The sequence below is a fragment of the Ylistrum balloti genome, unplaced genomic scaffold (assembly GCF_031769215.1).
Source record: "Ylistrum balloti isolate Yb309-2 unplaced genomic scaffold, AGI_CSIRO_Ybal_v1 Utg369652, whole genome shotgun sequence".
NCBI lineage: Eukaryota > Metazoa > Mollusca > Bivalvia > Pectinida > Pectinidae > Ylistrum > Ylistrum balloti.
The window spans coordinates 1,097,558-1,116,804 of record NW_026781907.1 but is presented as its reverse complement, the minus strand read 5'-3'; the positions used below and the strand labels follow the sequence as shown (position 1 = coordinate 1,116,804).

The 19,247-nt window shown below is 36.1% G+C and overlaps 1 protein-coding gene across 1 annotated transcript in view; it reads right to left on the bottom strand.

Moving 5' to 3' along the window:
• LOC132557100 (dedicator of cytokinesis protein 7-like) overlaps nt 1–19,247 on the bottom strand; it is a 52,969-nt gene that overhangs the window by 16,678 nt on the left and 17,044 nt on the right. The window contains exons 22-29 of the mRNA XM_060221592.1: nt 18,892–19,050; nt 18,155–18,243; nt 17,776–17,871; nt 16,957–17,097; nt 15,391–15,504; nt 13,615–13,925; nt 12,212–12,524; nt 11,298–11,474 (exon numbers count right to left, since the gene is read on the bottom strand). Of these exons, the coding sequence (XP_060077575.1) occupies nt 11,298–11,474; nt 12,212–12,524; nt 13,615–13,925; nt 15,391–15,504; nt 16,957–17,097; nt 17,776–17,871; nt 18,155–18,243; nt 18,892–19,050 (1,400 nt within the window). The remainder of the gene's footprint in view (nt 1–11,297; nt 11,475–12,211; nt 12,525–13,614; nt 13,926–15,390; nt 15,505–16,956; nt 17,098–17,775; nt 17,872–18,154; nt 18,244–18,891; nt 19,051–19,247) is intronic.

Here is a 19,247-nt window from a genome sequence, read left to right as displayed (position 1 = left end):
CATGTGGAGAAATTATATAACAGACACAAGGTCATAACCATAAGCACCACCAAGTCAAAGTCATTCATGTGGAGAAATTATATAACAGACACAAGGTCATAACCATAAGCACCACCAAGTCAAAGTCATTCATGTGGAAAAATTATATAACAGACACAAGGTCATAACCATCAACACTAAGCACCACCACGTCAAAGTCATTCATGTGGAGAAATTATATAACAGATACAAGGTCATAACCGTCATAAGCACCACCAAGTCAAAGTCATTCATGTGGAGAAATTATATAACAGACACAAGGTCATAACCATCCACACTAAGCACCACCAAGTCAAAGTCATTCATGTGGAGAAATTATATAACAGACACAAGGTCATAACCATCAACACTAAGCACCACCAAGTCAAAGTCATTCATGTGGAAAAATTATATAACAGACACAAGGTCATTACCGTCAACACTAAGCACCACCATGTCAAAGTCATTCATGTGGAGAAATTATATAACAGACACAAGGTCATAACCATCAACACTAAGCACCACCACGTCAAAGTCATTCATGTGGAGAAATTATATAACAGATACAAGGTCATAACCGTCAACACTAAGCACCACCAAGTCAAAGTCATTCATGTGGAAAAATTATATAACAGACACAAGGTCATAACCATAAGCACCACCAAGTCAAAGTCATTCATGCAGACACAAGGTCATAACCATAAGCACCACCACGTCACAGTCATTCATGTGGAGAAATTATATAACAGACACAAGGTCACAACTATCAACACTAAGCACCACCATGTCAAAGTCATTCATGTGGAAAAATTATATAACAGACACAAGGTCATAACCATAAGCACCAACAAGTCAAAGTCATTCATGTGGAGAAATTATATAACAGACACAAGGTCATAACCATAAGCACCAACAAGTCAAAGTCATTCATGTGGAGAAATTATATAACAGACACAAGGTCATAACCATAAGCACCAACAAGTCAAAGTCATTCATGTGGAGAAATTATATAACAGACACAAGGTCATAACCATAAGCACCAACAAGTCAAAGTCATTCATGTGGAGCACCACAAGGTCAAGTCAAAGTCATTCATGTGGAGAAATTATATAACAGACACAAGGTCATAACCATAAGCACCACCAAGTCAAAGTCATTCATGTGGAGAAATTATATAACAGACACAAGGTCATAACCATCCATACTAAGCACCACCAAGTCAAAGTCATTCATGTGGAGAAATTATATAACAGACACAAGGTCATAACCATCAATACTTTGCACCACCACGTCACAGTCATTCATGTGGAGAAATTATATAACAGACACCAGGTCATAACCACCATGTCACAGACGTCAGTAATCGAGAACTTAGATGACGGACACAAGGTCTTAATTGACAAACAAATCTTGGCTAGAATAAAACATAATAACAAATATTTTTACAAATTTTTTGTATTCCTTATACTTAACATATTATTAACAATTAGAAACATGGTTTTCATTACAACAGAATCATTTGTTGTGCTCCGCAATTTAAAATCATAGACACTTGGAAAAGTTTCCAATGTAAAATTCTAACACAACTTTCAGGTAATACAAGCTTTAGACAGATCCCATGAATATCGGATAGCTGGGCTGAACCTATTTTTATTTTTACTTTTGATTATGAAGCAGGCTTCATTTCAAATTTTAACAAAAAAAGCAACAAAATTGGTGAAGTCATCAGATATGGCAACAGAGAATTCCTCCTTAAAGCTAATAATATGTAAATTCTGTTTCCTATTTCTGTCTACCTCACAAAGCCTGATGGTGGAATAGGTTTGGGCATCATCCGTGCCTCCAATTGTTCTTGGCAGTGTTGCCTTATCTGCTTTTATAAGCATTGAAGCTGTAGTGTGCTTGCATAAATACAAAAGCTTTGGATCACAGAACTATTCTTCATCAGCTTAAAGATGTTTAAAAGTTTATTTTCAAATTTGAACTGTAATAACATTGATAATTTGATCAGAAGAAGTACAACAGGCCCAGATAATGACCATGAATCACTTTTGGTGAAGACTGGCACAGAATGTAAAGGGCTGTCTTTAATTGCTGACAACCACCATCCCATCCCATATTATTCCTGGAAGATACACAAAAGTTGGGATGGAACTTATTTGCAGTAAAATATGATATTAAAGTTATCAGTCATGACTGAAGGGGAAAGAATGTACAAAATATTGATGTTTTACTTTGAATGTGAACTTGTTTTGATATCTGGTAATACCCAAACTTGCTCTTTTCTCACCATTTTACTGAACATCAACACGCTATCTCTCACCTAGTAATCAGTCCTTTTTACAAACACATCAAAATCACATATCATTGATGTTCAAAATGAGTGAGGTAGCAATATATTTAGTTGTAGCTATATCTTACTTATTCCTTAAGTGTATGATTCAGCGAAATGAATGGAAAGGATTTTTCAATCAACCCTCACATGTCATATCTGTGGCCTACTTCATCTTCCAAGAAATTTAAACTGAATAAAAGAGGGTAAAAAACAACATAAAGAGCAAGTCAGGGCCATGTAGTGGCCTACAACGCTCAACTAAATCATAACAAAAAAGGCAAAAAATAGAAAAACCCAAAAAAGTTTTTGTAACATACAGGCTCACTTAGGTCAAATCTGTTTCCTATCAAAGAGAAATTTGAAATCTCATATTTTAGCCCGTTATTTTTGTGTAAGATCTATGGCCTCAAAAACAAGTCAAGGTCATCATTTTAAAGATATTTGAGTACCATGTAACCATGTAAATAGTTTCAAAGTCATTGTTAAAAAAATATTTTTAAATGTAGCTGATCAATGACAGACTGATGGCATACCTATACTAAACTGTAAGCTCACAGCACTTTCTGCCAGGTGAAATGAAGAATCCACACAGAAGTGTTGGTCAATATCTAATCAGTGTTCTTAGTCAGCTAACTAAAGTTTGAAGCTGAAGCTGTTCAAAGCAAGCTTAGAGAGACTTGTACAGGACAGAAGCGTGTAACATAGAGAGACAGAGCCTTAATAAAACAGGACCAAGTAGCTGCAGGACAAAGATCAAAATAAAAAAAAACCAAAATCAAAGAACTGAAAACAAAGTATAATAATGAAAAGAAATAAGTAAAAAAGAGCCGGTATCCTGCATTCCATGAAGCCAAGGTCTATACCTGATTGTAGGGGTCGTCTTTGCTAAAACTTCTGTTTAGAAGGGATCCGGGCCCTTTGAGAAGGTCCTGTGATTTTCGCTGAATGCCCTCCCAGATCTGCTCATAGGATTTGGGTAGACTTGCACTTTTAGGTCGAGAGCCCATATTAGTTGGACTTTCCTGCCAATCAGCCAGTGTTTCCGTGGATACAGAGAGGTGGGGCCTAATCGTGTTGACCACCGTCCATTTCCCCTGAATCGTCAATTAAATCATCCCCCCATTTTAAAGAATTTCCTTATTGTTCTTAACAAATGCAGGACTGACAATACAAACAGCCAGGAACAAGAAGAGATACAAACTTCAATAATAATTTAATTTTTTCATATGTTTCAGTTGATTTCGAACTGTATTACACAATTGCACCCATCCCATATCATTTATTAAATAACACTATTATACAAACTCTCCATCAATCCTTCCCATAGTCACATATCATATTACACTACTGTACAACACTCCCCCAACCCTACTCCTAGTCACATATCATATTACACTACTGTACAACACTACCTAAACCCTACCCCTAGTAATATATATTACACTACTGTACAACACTCCCTCAACCCTACTCCTAGTCACATATCATATTACACTACTGTACAACACTACCTAAACCCTACCCCTAGTAATATATATTACACTACTGTACAACACTCCCTCAACCCTAACCCATGTGATATATGTTACACTACTGTACAACACTCCCCCAACCCTACCCCTAGTCACATATCACATTACACTACTGTACAACACTCCCCCAACCCTACCCCTAGTCACATATCACATTACACTACTGTACAACACTCCCCCAACCCTACCCCTAGTCACATATCACGTTACACTACTGTACAACACTCCCCCAACTCTACCCCTAGTCACATATCACGTTACACTACTGTACAACACTCCCCCAACCCTACCCCTAGTCACATATCACGTTACACTACTGTACAACACTCCCCCAACCCTACCCCTAGTCACATATCACGTTACACTACTGTACAACACTCCCCCAACTCTACCCCTAGTCACATATCACGTTACACTACTGTACAACACTCCCCTAACTCTACCCCTAGTCACATATCACGTTACACTACTGTACAACACTCCCCCAACCCTACCCCTAGTCACATATCACATTACACTACTGTACAACTCTCCCTAAATGAGTGATACTCCCCCAACCCTACCCCTAGTCACATATCACATTACACTACTGTACAACACTCCCCCAACCCTACCCCTAGTCACATATCACGTTACACTACTGTACAACACTCCCCCAACTCTACCCCTAGTCACATATCACGTTACACTACTGTACAACACTCCCCCAACCCTACCCCTAGTCACATATCACGTTACACTACTGTACAACACTCCCCCAACCCTACCCCTAGTCACATATCACGTTACACTACTGTACAACACTCCCCAACCCTACCCCTAGTCACATATCACGTTACACAACTGTACAACACTCCCCCAACTCTACCCCTAGTCACATATCACGTTACACTACTGTACAACACTCCCCCAACCCTACCCCTAGTCACATATCACGTTACACTACTGTACAACACTCCCCCAACTCTACCCCTAGTCACATATCACGTTACACTACTGTACAACACTCCCCCAACCCTACCCCTAGTCACATATCACGTTACACTACTGTACAACACTCCCTCAACTCTACCCCTAGTCACATATCACGTTACACTACTGTACAACACTCCCTCAACTCTACCCCTAGTCACATATCACGTTACACTACTGTACAACACTCCCCCAACCCTACCCCTAGTCACATATCACGTTACACTACTGTACAACACTCCCCCAACCCTACAGTCATATATCACGTTACCTACTGTACATATAGACACTCCCTCAACTCTACCCCTAGTCACATATATATACTGTACAATACTCCCTCAACCCTACCCCTAGTCACATATCACGTTACACTACTGTACAACACTCCCTCAACCCTACCCCTAGTTATATATATTACACTACTTACAATGTCAGTTCTATATCACACCACTGTATAACTCTCCCTAAACGAGTGATAAAGGCTGCAGTATTGTCAGCCCTTCCTGATCCCTAAATCAAAGGGTCAGTTTTGCCATGCAAATCATTCTTGAAATCTTGAAATGTCAAGTTCATTAGTTGGACCTGGGAACATGCTGCATTCAGGTACCACACTGTAGTAACCACTTCCTGTATTACATCCATGCATTGTAATGTTGTAAATAATGTTGTTTCGTATATAGACCTGTACATTGTATCGTTGTTTTTATAGACCTGTACATTGTATATATAGACCTGTACATTGTATTGTTGTATATATATAGACCTGTACATTGTATTGTTGTATATATATATATATACCTGTACATTGTATCGTTGTTTTTATAGACCTGTACATTGTATATATAGACCTGTACATTGTATTGTTGTATATATAGACCTCTACATTGTATTGTTGTATACATATATAGACCTGTACATTGTATTGTTGTATATATATATGGACCTGTACATTGTATTGTTGTATATATAGACCTGTACATTGTATTGTTGTATATATATATGGACCTGTACATTGTATTGTTGTATATACAGACCTGTACATTGTATTGTTGTATATACAGACCTGTACATTGTATTGTTGTATATAACTTATATGTATCTATAGACCTGTACATTGTATTGTGTTGACAATTTGTCATGCCATATTAAAAAAAAATTTTGGATTTATATGGTTGGACAGAAAGAGAAAGAATACGCAACCAGAATATGTTTTATCGAAGGTACTCTGTATAATCTGCATTATCACACTTCATACCAATATCTATGTTAATGTTTTATAATTATAATATGTGTAAATATTCATTATCACACTTCATGTCATCATCTGTATAAATACTTTGTCACCATACACTAAAAATACTGCATATGTACAGAAAAGAAAATATATGTACCGTATAATAGTAACCGGATTAAACTCTGTATACATATCTTGATACTGACAGGATATAATGAAGTAACAGGTTGTAAAGCTGCTTAGTGTCAAGTTTCTTGCATTTTTCTGGCGTTCATGTTTCAACTATTTTATTTTCAGTAAGAAAAATGTTCTCAAATGAAGAAATGATAACATTCAAAATGATTAATGACATGGTGCATCAACATGCACAAATCAGCGTGTTGTTACTGTGTTAGACTTGAATCATATCTCTGAATGTTAGCCCTACAGCTAGATCATGCTCCCATATTTAGTTCACAAGTTAACATACTCCGAGTATATCTCGTTTATGTTGACTCCTATCATTTCTAAGTTATCTTGGCACACATCACCATAGATCTTTTTATTTGTTCTTCATTTGTTTGATCTTTTTCCTACTTTTCTCATCTATCATCTTTTTTGTTCGGAATATTGAATACAGAAAATCAGGAACAAAGAAAAATGTACATATGATAATAAACGACATCTGTCAAAATTAAAGATGGCTGTTTGTCAGTAATATTCTTATTGGAATAGTCTCAATATGAGATAGTGTCCAACTAGGGACCAGAGGGAACCTTGATCTGAAATTTGCAAATATTCCATTCTGTAGTTCTCCAGAAATAGTGATATTAAGCTGGATTACCAGCAAAACCGAAGACTGCCACCTGTATGCAATGCTTTTTTTTGCTCAGTCCCAAAACAAAGCAAAATTAGGGACAAGGGAGAACATACATATGAACTTTGAGATTGATATCCTATACTCCATGAAAGGGTGATAACAAATATTTATGTCAAAATCCATCTTCACCACCTGGTATTCAATGATTCGATAAAATACGGAAACATTTCATATTACCGCATTCAAATTGTGCATTGAAGAGAAGAAGTTATTTATAGGTTTTAATCAATTTGAATCCTGTGATCTCGGATATAGGTCAAGAACCTATCAGGAATATATCATGATAGTAAGACCTCCGGTTTAATAGAAGAAGTAATTTGAAAATTTCAACAAATTTGACCCCTCTGAATCTTAATAAAGGTCAAGGTGATTTCTTTTCGCAAATTTTGTTAGGCCTCATTTCAGGGATCTATCAGCCAAACATCAAGATTGCAGACCTTTTGGTTCATAAGAAGCTGTCTGAGTTAATTAACATTTTTACCCCTTGTCCTTTACCTTAGAACATGGGTCAAGGCCATTTTGTCTGGCTTTATCCCAGGAGTCCAACAAAGTACGATTATTCTTGACTTTTTGTTTACTAAAAAAAAAGTTTGATGTTTTTAACTTGTTTGGCGTCTGTGAATTGGAATATAGATCAGGTGAGCTACTTATGCAAAATTAAGGACGAAGGGGAACCTACATGTGAAATTTGAGAATGATTCATCCAGCACTTTTAACAAAATAATTTTACCAACAATAACTGTCACAATTCAAGTTGGCTACCTGTAAGCCATTTTCTTATGTCCCAAATATAAATTATGCACAACTAGGGACCTAGGGGAACTTACATTTGCGATTTCAAGATGATCCATTCAGCACTTCTCAAGATACAGAGACTGATGGACAAAGGGTTAATTGAACAGAATTAGACAGTGGGCTACAAAAATACACTTTTCAAGTCATATTGACAAAAGAGATAATATAAAACTTCCAGATTCAGTGAGTAAAGCAAAAGTTTATACAAGTCTAATACTACCGGGGTGGGGGTGGCGGTGTATTTACAGGTGAAATGATTTTTATTCCAAGCTTTTGAGTTCAGAAAATCTAACAGTACAGGAATCACTAGCCATGTTGTAGGGTAAGAACAGCCACCAACTCCCGACACAGATATTTGGAATATAAAACCAGAATGCAACTAAATGAGGCAAATAGAAAAGCACAACTGCAAGTCACACCAATCCTCTGACTGCAGATCTGGCAGTATAAAACATTTCTGTACTACAGTGGCTTGATAGTAAAGCTCTTGACAGCCAAATCTTACCTTAGCAGTGTTAATGGAGTGAATCTTCACTCGCTTTGTCTGTAGAACAATGGCTGTTGGTATTACTGGGTACTGGCAATCATGATAGATTCAGTAAAAATAGGTCATACTCTTCATCAACTCATAACATATAAAAAATATTTACTGAAGGATCACAAACGATGAACTCTTCGAATGACTAATGTTAGGTATAAACATGTTTCATCTTATTTCACAATTGTTATAGAATTAATATCTTTATACTTTATCAGTTGTTTTGGAGAGTATGAAAACAGATCTAGTCAGTTATAAACCAGCTTAAGTGAATCCGAGACCCGACTAAGACAAAATCATAGGTTCAGAAAATTGCAACATCAAACACATAGCAAGGTATAATTTTCATTAAGAAAATGTTAATTCCATGTTACTATCATGTTTTATTTTGATAACTATATCATAAAATTTAAATTTTGATACTTGAAGTCTGATCTCCCTGGGGTTGGACCTGGATTTTACTATGCAAACCATGAAAAATAAGACTCTAGGCAATAATGGGAACATGTTTAGCTTAAAACCTAACTGTTATAAGATACAACGAACTATTTCTTGCCTTAATTCATTTATAAGTAAGGCTTGGAATTCTTCCAATAAATGCCTATTGAATCAACACAAAAGTTTCCTGTAAAAGGTTTAAACTATTGGCTACTGTGAGATGTTTTGACCACAGACAGAAAAGGTTACAACCCTGTATTATAAAAGGTAAGTCCAAAAACCTGGAAATTTTGGTATTAAAACCTCTGTCCAGCTTAAAGAATATGAAACTTTCTGTTTACTTCTATTTTCCATATCAGTGACATTGAACATGGACTTATCACATAATACTCTATTATAATAAATAGTTAATAACCATGAGTGACATTTTCAATGACCAATTAGAGTGACTACAACGAGTGCCACTCTAGTAGCTGCTACATGATGACAATGAGTGCCACTCCAGTAGCTGCTACATGATGACAATGAGTGCCACTCCAGTAGCTGCTACATGATGACAATGAGTGCCACTCCAGTAGCTGCTACATGATGACAATGAGTGCCACTCCAGTAGCTGCTACATGATGACAATGAGTGCCATTTTAAGTGGCCACTTGAATGATGACATTGAGTGCCATTTTCACTAGCCTTTGAAGTGATGACAAACATAACAATGAGTGGCATTTTCAATGACTTCTAGGATGATGACAATGAGGGTTATTTTTACTGGCCACTAGATTGATGACATTTTCAGTGACCACTCAAGCAATGACAATGACAGTCATTGTCAGTGGCTATTAAAAGTGATTACAATGAGTGGCATTTACAGTGGCCACTCAAGCGATGACCATGAGTATTACTTTCAGTGGCCAATAAAGTGATTACAATGAGTATAACTTTCAGTGGTTGCTAAAGTGATGCAATGAGTGGCATTTTTAGTGGCTAATAAAGTGATTACTATAAGAGCCATTTTTAGTAGCTGCTAAAAAGTTGACAATGAGTATTATTTTCAGTGGCCGCTAAAGTGATGCAATGAGTGGCATTTTCTGTTGCTATTGAAGTGATGACAATGAGTGTTATTTTAGTGGCCAATAAAGTGATTACAATAAGAACCATTTGCAGTAGCCACTCAATCAATGACAATGAGTTCAATTTTCAGTGGCTGCTAAAATGATGACGATGGGTGTCATTTACAGTGGCCACTCAAGCAATGACCATGAGTATAATTTTCAGTGGTTGCTTAAGTGATGACAATGAGTGGCATTTTTATGGACAATAGGAGCCATTTGTTGTAGCCACTCAAACAATGACAATGAGTTCAATTTTCAGTGGCTACTTGAGTGGCATTTTTAGTGGCTGATTAAGTGATGGTAATGAGTGAATCTTTCGTGGCTGCTAGAGTGATGAGGAAGAGTGACATTTTCAGTGACTGCTAAAGTGATGACAAAGAGTGACATTTTCAGTGACTGTTAAAGTGATGACATTGAGTATCATTTTCAGTGGACGATCAAGCAAAGACAAAGACATTTTCAGTCAGAGTCGGATTTTAGGTTGATTGTGAGAACCATATTTCAAACTCTCCCCACCCCCTGGGTTTTTTCAGTAAATCTATTAATTTTCATCCAAATCTACTTTGAACTATAGTAGCTGGAATGACAAGAAGGTGAAGGAATAAGGGTGAACAGACAAAAACCTACCTACCTAAGTTATGGTTGAAATAAAGATAGATGGACAGACTCAATAGATCTCAAATCAATATACGTTATCTTCCAAGGTCAGTGAGAAGGATCAGGAATAAATTAGCATGGAGATGGGGAGACAGAAGGCGGAGGAAAACACCAAACGGAATGATACATGCAATATTTATCTCGAACAATTTTATCATGCAATTAAAACAGTTTATATAACTAATGAATAACATGCACAATCTTAGGAAATAATTAAATATTACTAAAAGTTCAGATATTGAAAATTGAAAATTGCATACTGGAAATTGTGAGAATTTAATAACATCAGGCACAACACATATGTTCATATCATGTATCAAACCTACAAAACTACATCAATTACTGCTTAATATTATTAAACATTAAATAAAACCAACAAACAAACACACACACCTATACATATCTAACAAATGGACAACAAAACATGCTAGAAACAAACATGCTCAGACATTTTGTATATGCCTGAAATGATAAAACTGATAGTTCATTACTAAAATTATGATCAAACAAAAGTTGAACAGTATATGTAATTAACAAAGAGCAACTACTACAAGATATAACAAAACACTACAGCAAGTTTTCATCTGATTACTGATTCTGTCATATTAACAAACTGTCTCTTAATTTTTAGCCATCAGTGATTTCATCAGTTTTTTTTCTTTTACATTGCAAAATGGAAGGAACATTAACATTGACAGGAAAACAAGCTTATTTTTCTTCTTAAATAAAAATAAAGGAAAAAAAAAAAACATGAAATACGAGAAAACTTAACCATTGATCTACAACTGACTTAATATGTAGGGAACAAACCTTGTACTCAAAGTTGGAGATAGCAAAGTAGACAACCTCCAGCAGCTGACTAAGGACACCTATATTAAGATCAGTCCACCACTGTCTCAGAACTGTCTGGTCCGCATTCTTTAGCACCCACATAAAACAAATGAGTAGGTTACGTGTGCACTCTGCACTGAGAGGACACTTCTTGGTCTGAAAAATATTAAACCGAAGGGTCAGATTAGGTGAAAACATTCATAGGTTAAGAAGTAAACATTTAAATCATATGAAAATTAATTGTTTAAGAAGTAAACATTTAAATCTAATGGAATTTTAATTGGTTAAAAAGTAAACATCCAAATTTCACGAAATATATATTAAGAAGTAAACATTAAAATTTAATGGAATGTAAATTTGTTACAAGTAAACATCGAAATCTTATGGAGATTACACACTAGTTTAATAAGTAAACATCAAAATTTTTCAAAATTACTTGGTAAACATGTAAACATATAATTCTAGTGAAAAATTCATTGATATATCATACACATCTAGTTAAAACTCTGGAGGTCTTTAATTGATACAGAACCGAAAATTTATGGAAAATTTAATCGAACGAAACAACAGGCATTAAGTAATCAATAGAAACCTAGTGTGTTGAATTGGGGATAAAAAAGAAGGAGATGATATTATAATATCTCACTCATCTGTACAAAAATTATAAATTTTGATAATTCACGGCCACACAACATCCAGTAAATAGGATGAAGGTCAGCTAAAATGAAGAGCACCAAAACTAAATGCTGACCACCCTTGTTCATAAACAGATTCATTTTTGGTCAGAAAAAAAAAAAAAAAAACAAAGGGCAAAGTTGAAATTTATAAATACTAATCTATAAGATCATTAACGTGTATTATCACACACACATGAAGCTAAACAACAGACAAACCTTATTGTTGCTGGATTGTGGCGTTTCAGAAACTCTTCCTCCAAATACACCTTCTCCACCAGCAATTGCCATAGCCACTCGGTGGCTGATCTTGTCCCCTTCATCATCATCAAAGTTTCCAGAGTTTCTGTATCGACCTTCGACCCTGGGGTCATAAAGCTGTGAGAGGGCGTCTATGACAATGCCAATGAGGGGCATGTATAAAGCAGCTAACCTGCCCTTCATTTCTGGGTCTGTGTAGCGTACATCTAGGTCATGATTATACAACATGTTGCACACCATGTTGATAGCACGCTGATGTATGGCAGGGTTACTATGGAGACAAAAAGAATTCACAAAACCTGAAAGGGTTACCATGACAACGACAAAGACAAAATCATGATGTAGGACAGGATTGTTGTGAAGACAAAATTAATGTTTGAGAAACACTATGCCCCCCGAGAGGGACCCTAGGCTAGGATAATTCATTAAAATGTAATTTTGCAGTATATCAAAGGTGTGAGTGAACAAATATGGCGTCCAGTGAAAGGTAAATAGGAATGCATGTGCTAAATATAGCATAGAGTATAAGATACAATAAATTAAGGACAGTGATGGCAACTTAAGACTATATCTATGTTCATCAAACAAAGTGGCGGACTTTTTGTTTTTACCATTTTCTTGTTTTTATTTTTACTATTAACATCCCAAGGCTCTGGCAAATGTTGACAGATTTTGACCTGACAAATGTTGACAGATTTTGACCTGGCAAATGTTGACAGATTTTGACCCGATAAATGTTGACAGAGTTTGTCCTGACAAATGTTGACTGAGTTTGACCTGGCAAATGTTGACAGATTTTGACCCGATAAATGTTGACAGAGTTTGTCCTGACAAATGTTGACAGAGTTTGTCCTGACAAATGTTGACTGGAAAATGTTGAAGGATGTCAAATGTTGACATGGCAAATGTTGACAGAGTTTGTCCTGACAAATGTTGACTGAGTTTGACCTGGCAAATGTTGACAGATTTTGACCTGGAAAATGTTGACAGATTTTCACCTGGAAAATGTTGAAGGATTTTGACATGGCAAATGTTGACAGAGCTTGTCCTGACAAATGTTAACAGATTTTGACCTGACAATGTGACAGATTTTGACCCGACAAATGTTTTGACCAACATTAAATTCATTGGAGATTTCACTTATGTAAAGCAATACCAATTTAGTTCAGTTCTGACTGTAAAAATTGAAGTTCTTTGATGGAAATGAAATTATCTGTTTTACGGATTTTGAAGTCCAGTAATTCTTGTGAACATAGTGCATTATCAATCCAAGTTAACTGTGACTGACAGCAGATCATTATCAGTACAAGATAACTGCGAGTACCAGCAGCTCCTTATCAATACAAATTGTGTTAACTTACAAGGTCTCTAAAGCCACTGCTAGGTCAGACAACATGAGGCCCACTAGGAAATGCTGTTGTCTAAACTCCAGAGTGAGCTCATAAAAGCGTCCCTTGTCTGTCAGAGTACTGGTTGAGGTGTACGAAGTGGCAGAGCTGATGCTAGAGATGCTTGGGGTAGGGCTTGAGGAGTTGCCTGAGGGAGTCAGTGGTGTAGCAAATGGCAGGTTCAAGGGAAAGAAATGCTCATGGCTACAGACAATACGAATAAAATCAAGTCTCAGCAACATCAGAGTTGTACTGTCAGCCAAGGTACGCAGCCTGTCAGAAACCTGTAACACAACAGTGAGATCTTAGATCACAATATAAATGTACATGTATACAGCCTGTCAGAAACCTATAACACAACAGTGAGATCTTAGATCACCATACTAATGTACATGTATACAGCCTGTCAGAAACCTGTAACACAACAGTGAGATCTTTAGATCACCATACTAATGTACATGTATACAGCCTGTCAGAAACCTGTAACACAACAGTGAGATCTTTAGATCACAATATAAATGTACATGTATACAGCCTGTCAGAAACCTGTAACACAACAGTGAGATCTTAGATCACCATACTAATGTACATGTATACAGCCTGTCAGAAACCTGTAACACAACAGTGAGATCTTAGATCACCATACTAATGTACATGTATACAGCCTGTCAGAAACCTGTAACACAACAGTGAGATCTTAGATCACCATACTAATGTACATGTATACAGCCTGACAGAAACCTGTAATATAAGATCTTTACATTACAACACTCATGTACATGTACGCAGCCTGACAGAAACCTGTAATATAAGATCTTTACATCACAACACTCGTGTACATGTACGCAGCCTGACAGAAACCTGTAATATAAGATCTTTACATCACAACACTCGTGTACATGTACGCAGCCTGTCAGAAACCTGTAATATAAGATCTTTACATCACAACACTCGTGTACATGTACGCAGCCTGTCAGAAACCTGTAATATAAGATCTTTACATCACAACACTCGTGTACATGTACGCAGCCTGTCAGAAACCTGTAATATAAGATCTTTACATTACAACACTCGTGTACATGTACGCAGCCTGACAGAAACCTGTAATATAAGATCTTTACATCACAACACTCGTGTACATGTACGCAGCCTGACAGAAACCTGTAATATAAGATCTTTACATCACAACACTCGTGTACATGTACGCAGCCTGACAGAAACCTGTAATATAAGATCTTTACATCACAACACTCGTGTACATGTACGCAGCCTGACAGAAACCTGTAATATAAGATCTTTACATCACAACACTCGTGTACATGTACGCAGCCTGACAGAAACCTGTAATATAAGATCTTTACATCACAACACTCGTGTACATGTACGCAGCCTGACAGAAACCTGTAATATAAGATCTTTACATCACAACACTCGTGTACATGTACGCAGCCTGACAGAAACCTGTAATATAAGATCTTTACATCACAACACTCGTGTACATGTACGCAGCCTGACAGAAACCTGTAATATAAGATCTTTACATCACAACACTCGTGTACATGTACGCAGCCTGTCAGAAACCTGTAATATAAGATCTTTACATCACAACACTCGTGTACATGTACGCAGCCTGTCAGAAACTTTTTACATATAGAGATTCATACATCACAGTTCTCTTGTACAAGTAAGGAGAAAACCTGTACCATCCTAACAATATCATTACTATTCAGAATTACTTGATACACTTACTGTTTTGCAGTACTGGCGAATCAGCTGGAACACGTATCCTCTATCCATGTAGGATATAAGGTCATGAAGGAAGAATGCTAGACTGGTGTTGAGACTTCTGATCAGTGGTGGCTCCTGACAAAAAAACAAGCATGAAACATTAGTGTAATGAAAATTGGCAAAGCAAAATATCATCCCAACAGCTTCCACAAACCACAACACTGAAATTATAATCATTTAGAAGAATGATACCAATGAAATTGTTTTACTATTCATGAGTGAGTGAGTGGTAAACCATGTAAAAACTTTAACTTGAAGATTTTGCCCAAAAGAAAAGCAAGTCCCAATCATGTCAAAACAATTTTAGAAACAAGAGGCACAGAAATGATGGCCATGGCCTTAACAAATCATTTGGTGACAAATGAACGAAAGGACGGACAACGCACAATTCACCTATTTGACCTCTGTGACTTTGAAAATAGGTCAAGGCTGTTCATGTGATAAAACTTCATTGCATTCAACCCTTTGCATCTACTGGCATAATAAATTATTTGACCCTGTGACTTCAAAATTAGGTTAAGGTCATTTAACTGAGGAAAATATAGTTCTCCAACCCAGGAAAAGTTTTGTCAAATATCAGTATCCAGTAATTTATAGTTTTCTAAGGATGTTAAAAGTTGATGAACAGATAGAGGATATTTTGTGGCATGTGAACTAAAATAATGAAAATAGTCTTACTATACAACATTAATTTTTTATCCCTTGAGAACCTCTATATAAAGTATTAGCATCCTTAAACTTTTTTTATCAACATATAGTTTCGCACAGATGCAGAAAAAACTTGTGTGAAGTGATTCATCATGAGACAGAGATCTGGGTTGGATAAGGGCTAAATCAGACAGGTTATACTGACAGCAATCTTAGAAGATTATCAAAAAAAAGAGACATAAGTAGACAGCACCATTTATTACAAATAAGTTTAGAGTTCAGTAGGGCCAAAACAATGAACTTAATTGCAACATACAGCTGATAATAAGGGTCTAAATTTTGAAGCCTAGGAGACAACTGTGGTAAACCTAAAGTGACAAAAAAAAACAAAACAAAACAAAATCTAGAGGCAGAGAAACACTAGCTCTACAGTACAATAAAGTTTTTAATTCAAGAACATGTTTATTCTAAACTGCACCACTATTCAAATGAATCAAAACTTGAGTTTACAGGTTATGGTAGATCAATTGGACTAACCGTCCACCAGCAGTGTCTACCACATGCAATCTTGTAGACAGTAGTACTACAGACCTTAATGAGACTGAGATCTGGATTGGACAGAGACTTGTTTGGAAAGTTTATAGTGAGAGCTATCTTAGAACTACATAATTATCTTAATGAGACAGAGATCTGATTGGACTATCTTAGAACTAGAGTTCTTAATGAGACAAGAGATCTGATTGAACAGGGGTTAGATTAGACAGGTTATACAGAAAGCTATCTTAGAATAGAACTACATTTCTTAATGAGACAAGAGATCTGATTGGACAGGGGCTAGATTAGACACTTTACAACGAAAGCTATCTCAGAAATATATACCTTGATGTATCTGTCAAGGATGTCACGAATGAAGGTTCCAACCAAAGTGTTGATGTCTTCTATAAAGTGGTCTGGAAATCTCATCTGACGAGGGGCACTAAGTCGATCCGTTTTAGCCAGGTGTTCAGCTATACTTTTTATCTAAATAAAAAGACATTAAGATATATTTACAAAACACTACACCCCCAACATGAGGGCCAAGACGTACCTGACAGGCAGTTTTGCATTAAATCAGAGACGTAGGTAAACCAAAACTGGAGACCAAATCTGGTGTAATCCAGTGAAAGGTTATTCGAAATAAAATAAGAAAGTATTTTCTGAAAGGGTATAAGATGTAGATTGTTAACAAAAGCATGATACAATTAAGGTATCTAATTCTGTCCAACACACAAATTGGTGAACTTGTTTTCACCTCAATTCTTACTATTAATTTCATAAATGAAGTTCCGTAATTCCGGTAAATTTTGACAGATCAATTGAGATCTCACTAATAAAAAGCAATACAAAATCTGGTTTAAGTTTGACAGTAAAAATTTTAGTTATCTGATACAAAAAAGAGTTATCATCTATTTTTCTTAATATCTTAATTCTGACAAATGCTGACAGATTTCGATCAATATTGAAATAATCCGAAAACAGACAGAAAAAAACAATACGCCCCTCCTCCCTCCCTGCTTCTATTGGTCTTAATTGTATCATTTGGCATGACACTCAATAGTATCTTTACCTTGAAGGTCAACTTGGTAGCCTATCCCTCTATAGGAAAATCAACAAAATTTAGAAGGAAGCAATTGGTTAGTGTGTTTATGTGGTACTTACAATGAGTTCAAAGAAGAACCAAGAATGAGCAAGAGCAACTTCACGTGTAGGACCACTAAGTACCAGCCACTGTAACGTCAGCTCTTCATGCACCGTCTACAAAAATACACAACATATTTTACTGACCTGTGTATATCTTTCTGAACCCACAACAGAAAAGATGTTTAAAAGCATCTAATTGTCCATGTTGTCATTTCTTGAAGATGATTAGAATCACTCTTTTCTTTCGATGATACAGCCCAGAGATCCTTAAGTGTGTAGAGGTCAGAGTTCAAGACATCAATAATATAAACCAAGGCATAACACAAATGAATTTAAATGTTTCCATTTTCATGATAAAAAAAAAAAAACCTTATGAATATTTGTAGTTATTATTCACCTTCTTTCCCCTCATCTTGGGGAAAAGTTGAGAAAGCATATCTTCCCCTCTCATACTACCAGTCCGGTCCAGGTAACGTCCAGTACCCCCTGTAATCAGATCACAAATATTAATTAAGTGGTCACTTACTGAAAATTTCATAATTATCTGATGATCAAAATACTTTTCTAGAAGCATAAATCAAGAAATAAAAAAGGCAATGCAGACATATGAATTTGGAACTATTTTTTCATTTGAGGTTCTCTATATGTCATTCAAAGGATCTCTGATTTTAGCTCAGCTTGAAAACATCAATAGTCACCACTGGGTATTTTTTTCTCTCTATCATCCTGAAAAGGACTTCAGCTGTAAGACAGCAAGAGGCTGATAAGTACTTTACAAACAAAGCATCACAAACAATATCAATGTTTTTGTGGTTCAACCTCCAATAATGCCAATGAACATTGCCAATAATTTAGACCGAAACACCAAATAATGAATCTATAAATGTGCCAAAATTTTAGGTCATATTTCTACACATGTAGAAAAACATGCCTACATTTCCTTTTAATCAAAGTAGCAGGTAATATGTCAAACTGATGTTAACTTAAAGACTGATGGTCAAACTTCAAAATTTTTGAGCCATTTCAAAATTTTTGTGTATCTGTGAAAGGTACTGAATGCAATGCAGTTTTTCCAAATTTTTCATTTCTTTTCAAAAAAAAAAAACAAAACAAATATTACAATAGAATACATACCAACAATACCTTGAACCTCATTATCAGGGCTGGTAGGAGTACTACCAGCTAAGTCTGGGTTACTGTTGCTCCTCTGGTAGGGCTGCTTAGATACTGGTAGTGATGAGGGTCGCCCCAGCGTATTGTAACCAGATGACGAATTCAAGTTCGGCAATGTAGCTGAAAAATAGTAAAATATTAAGTGTAAACATTGTAAAACAAGCCGTACGGTAATACATATACATCGGTTTAATTAAACTCATTACAATACAGTCTTTTAATCTCAAATTCAGTGAAATATATAGTCCTCTAGTCTCTGACTCAATTAAATATAGTGCTCTAATCCACTGAAATGTTGTCCTCTGATTACTGACCTC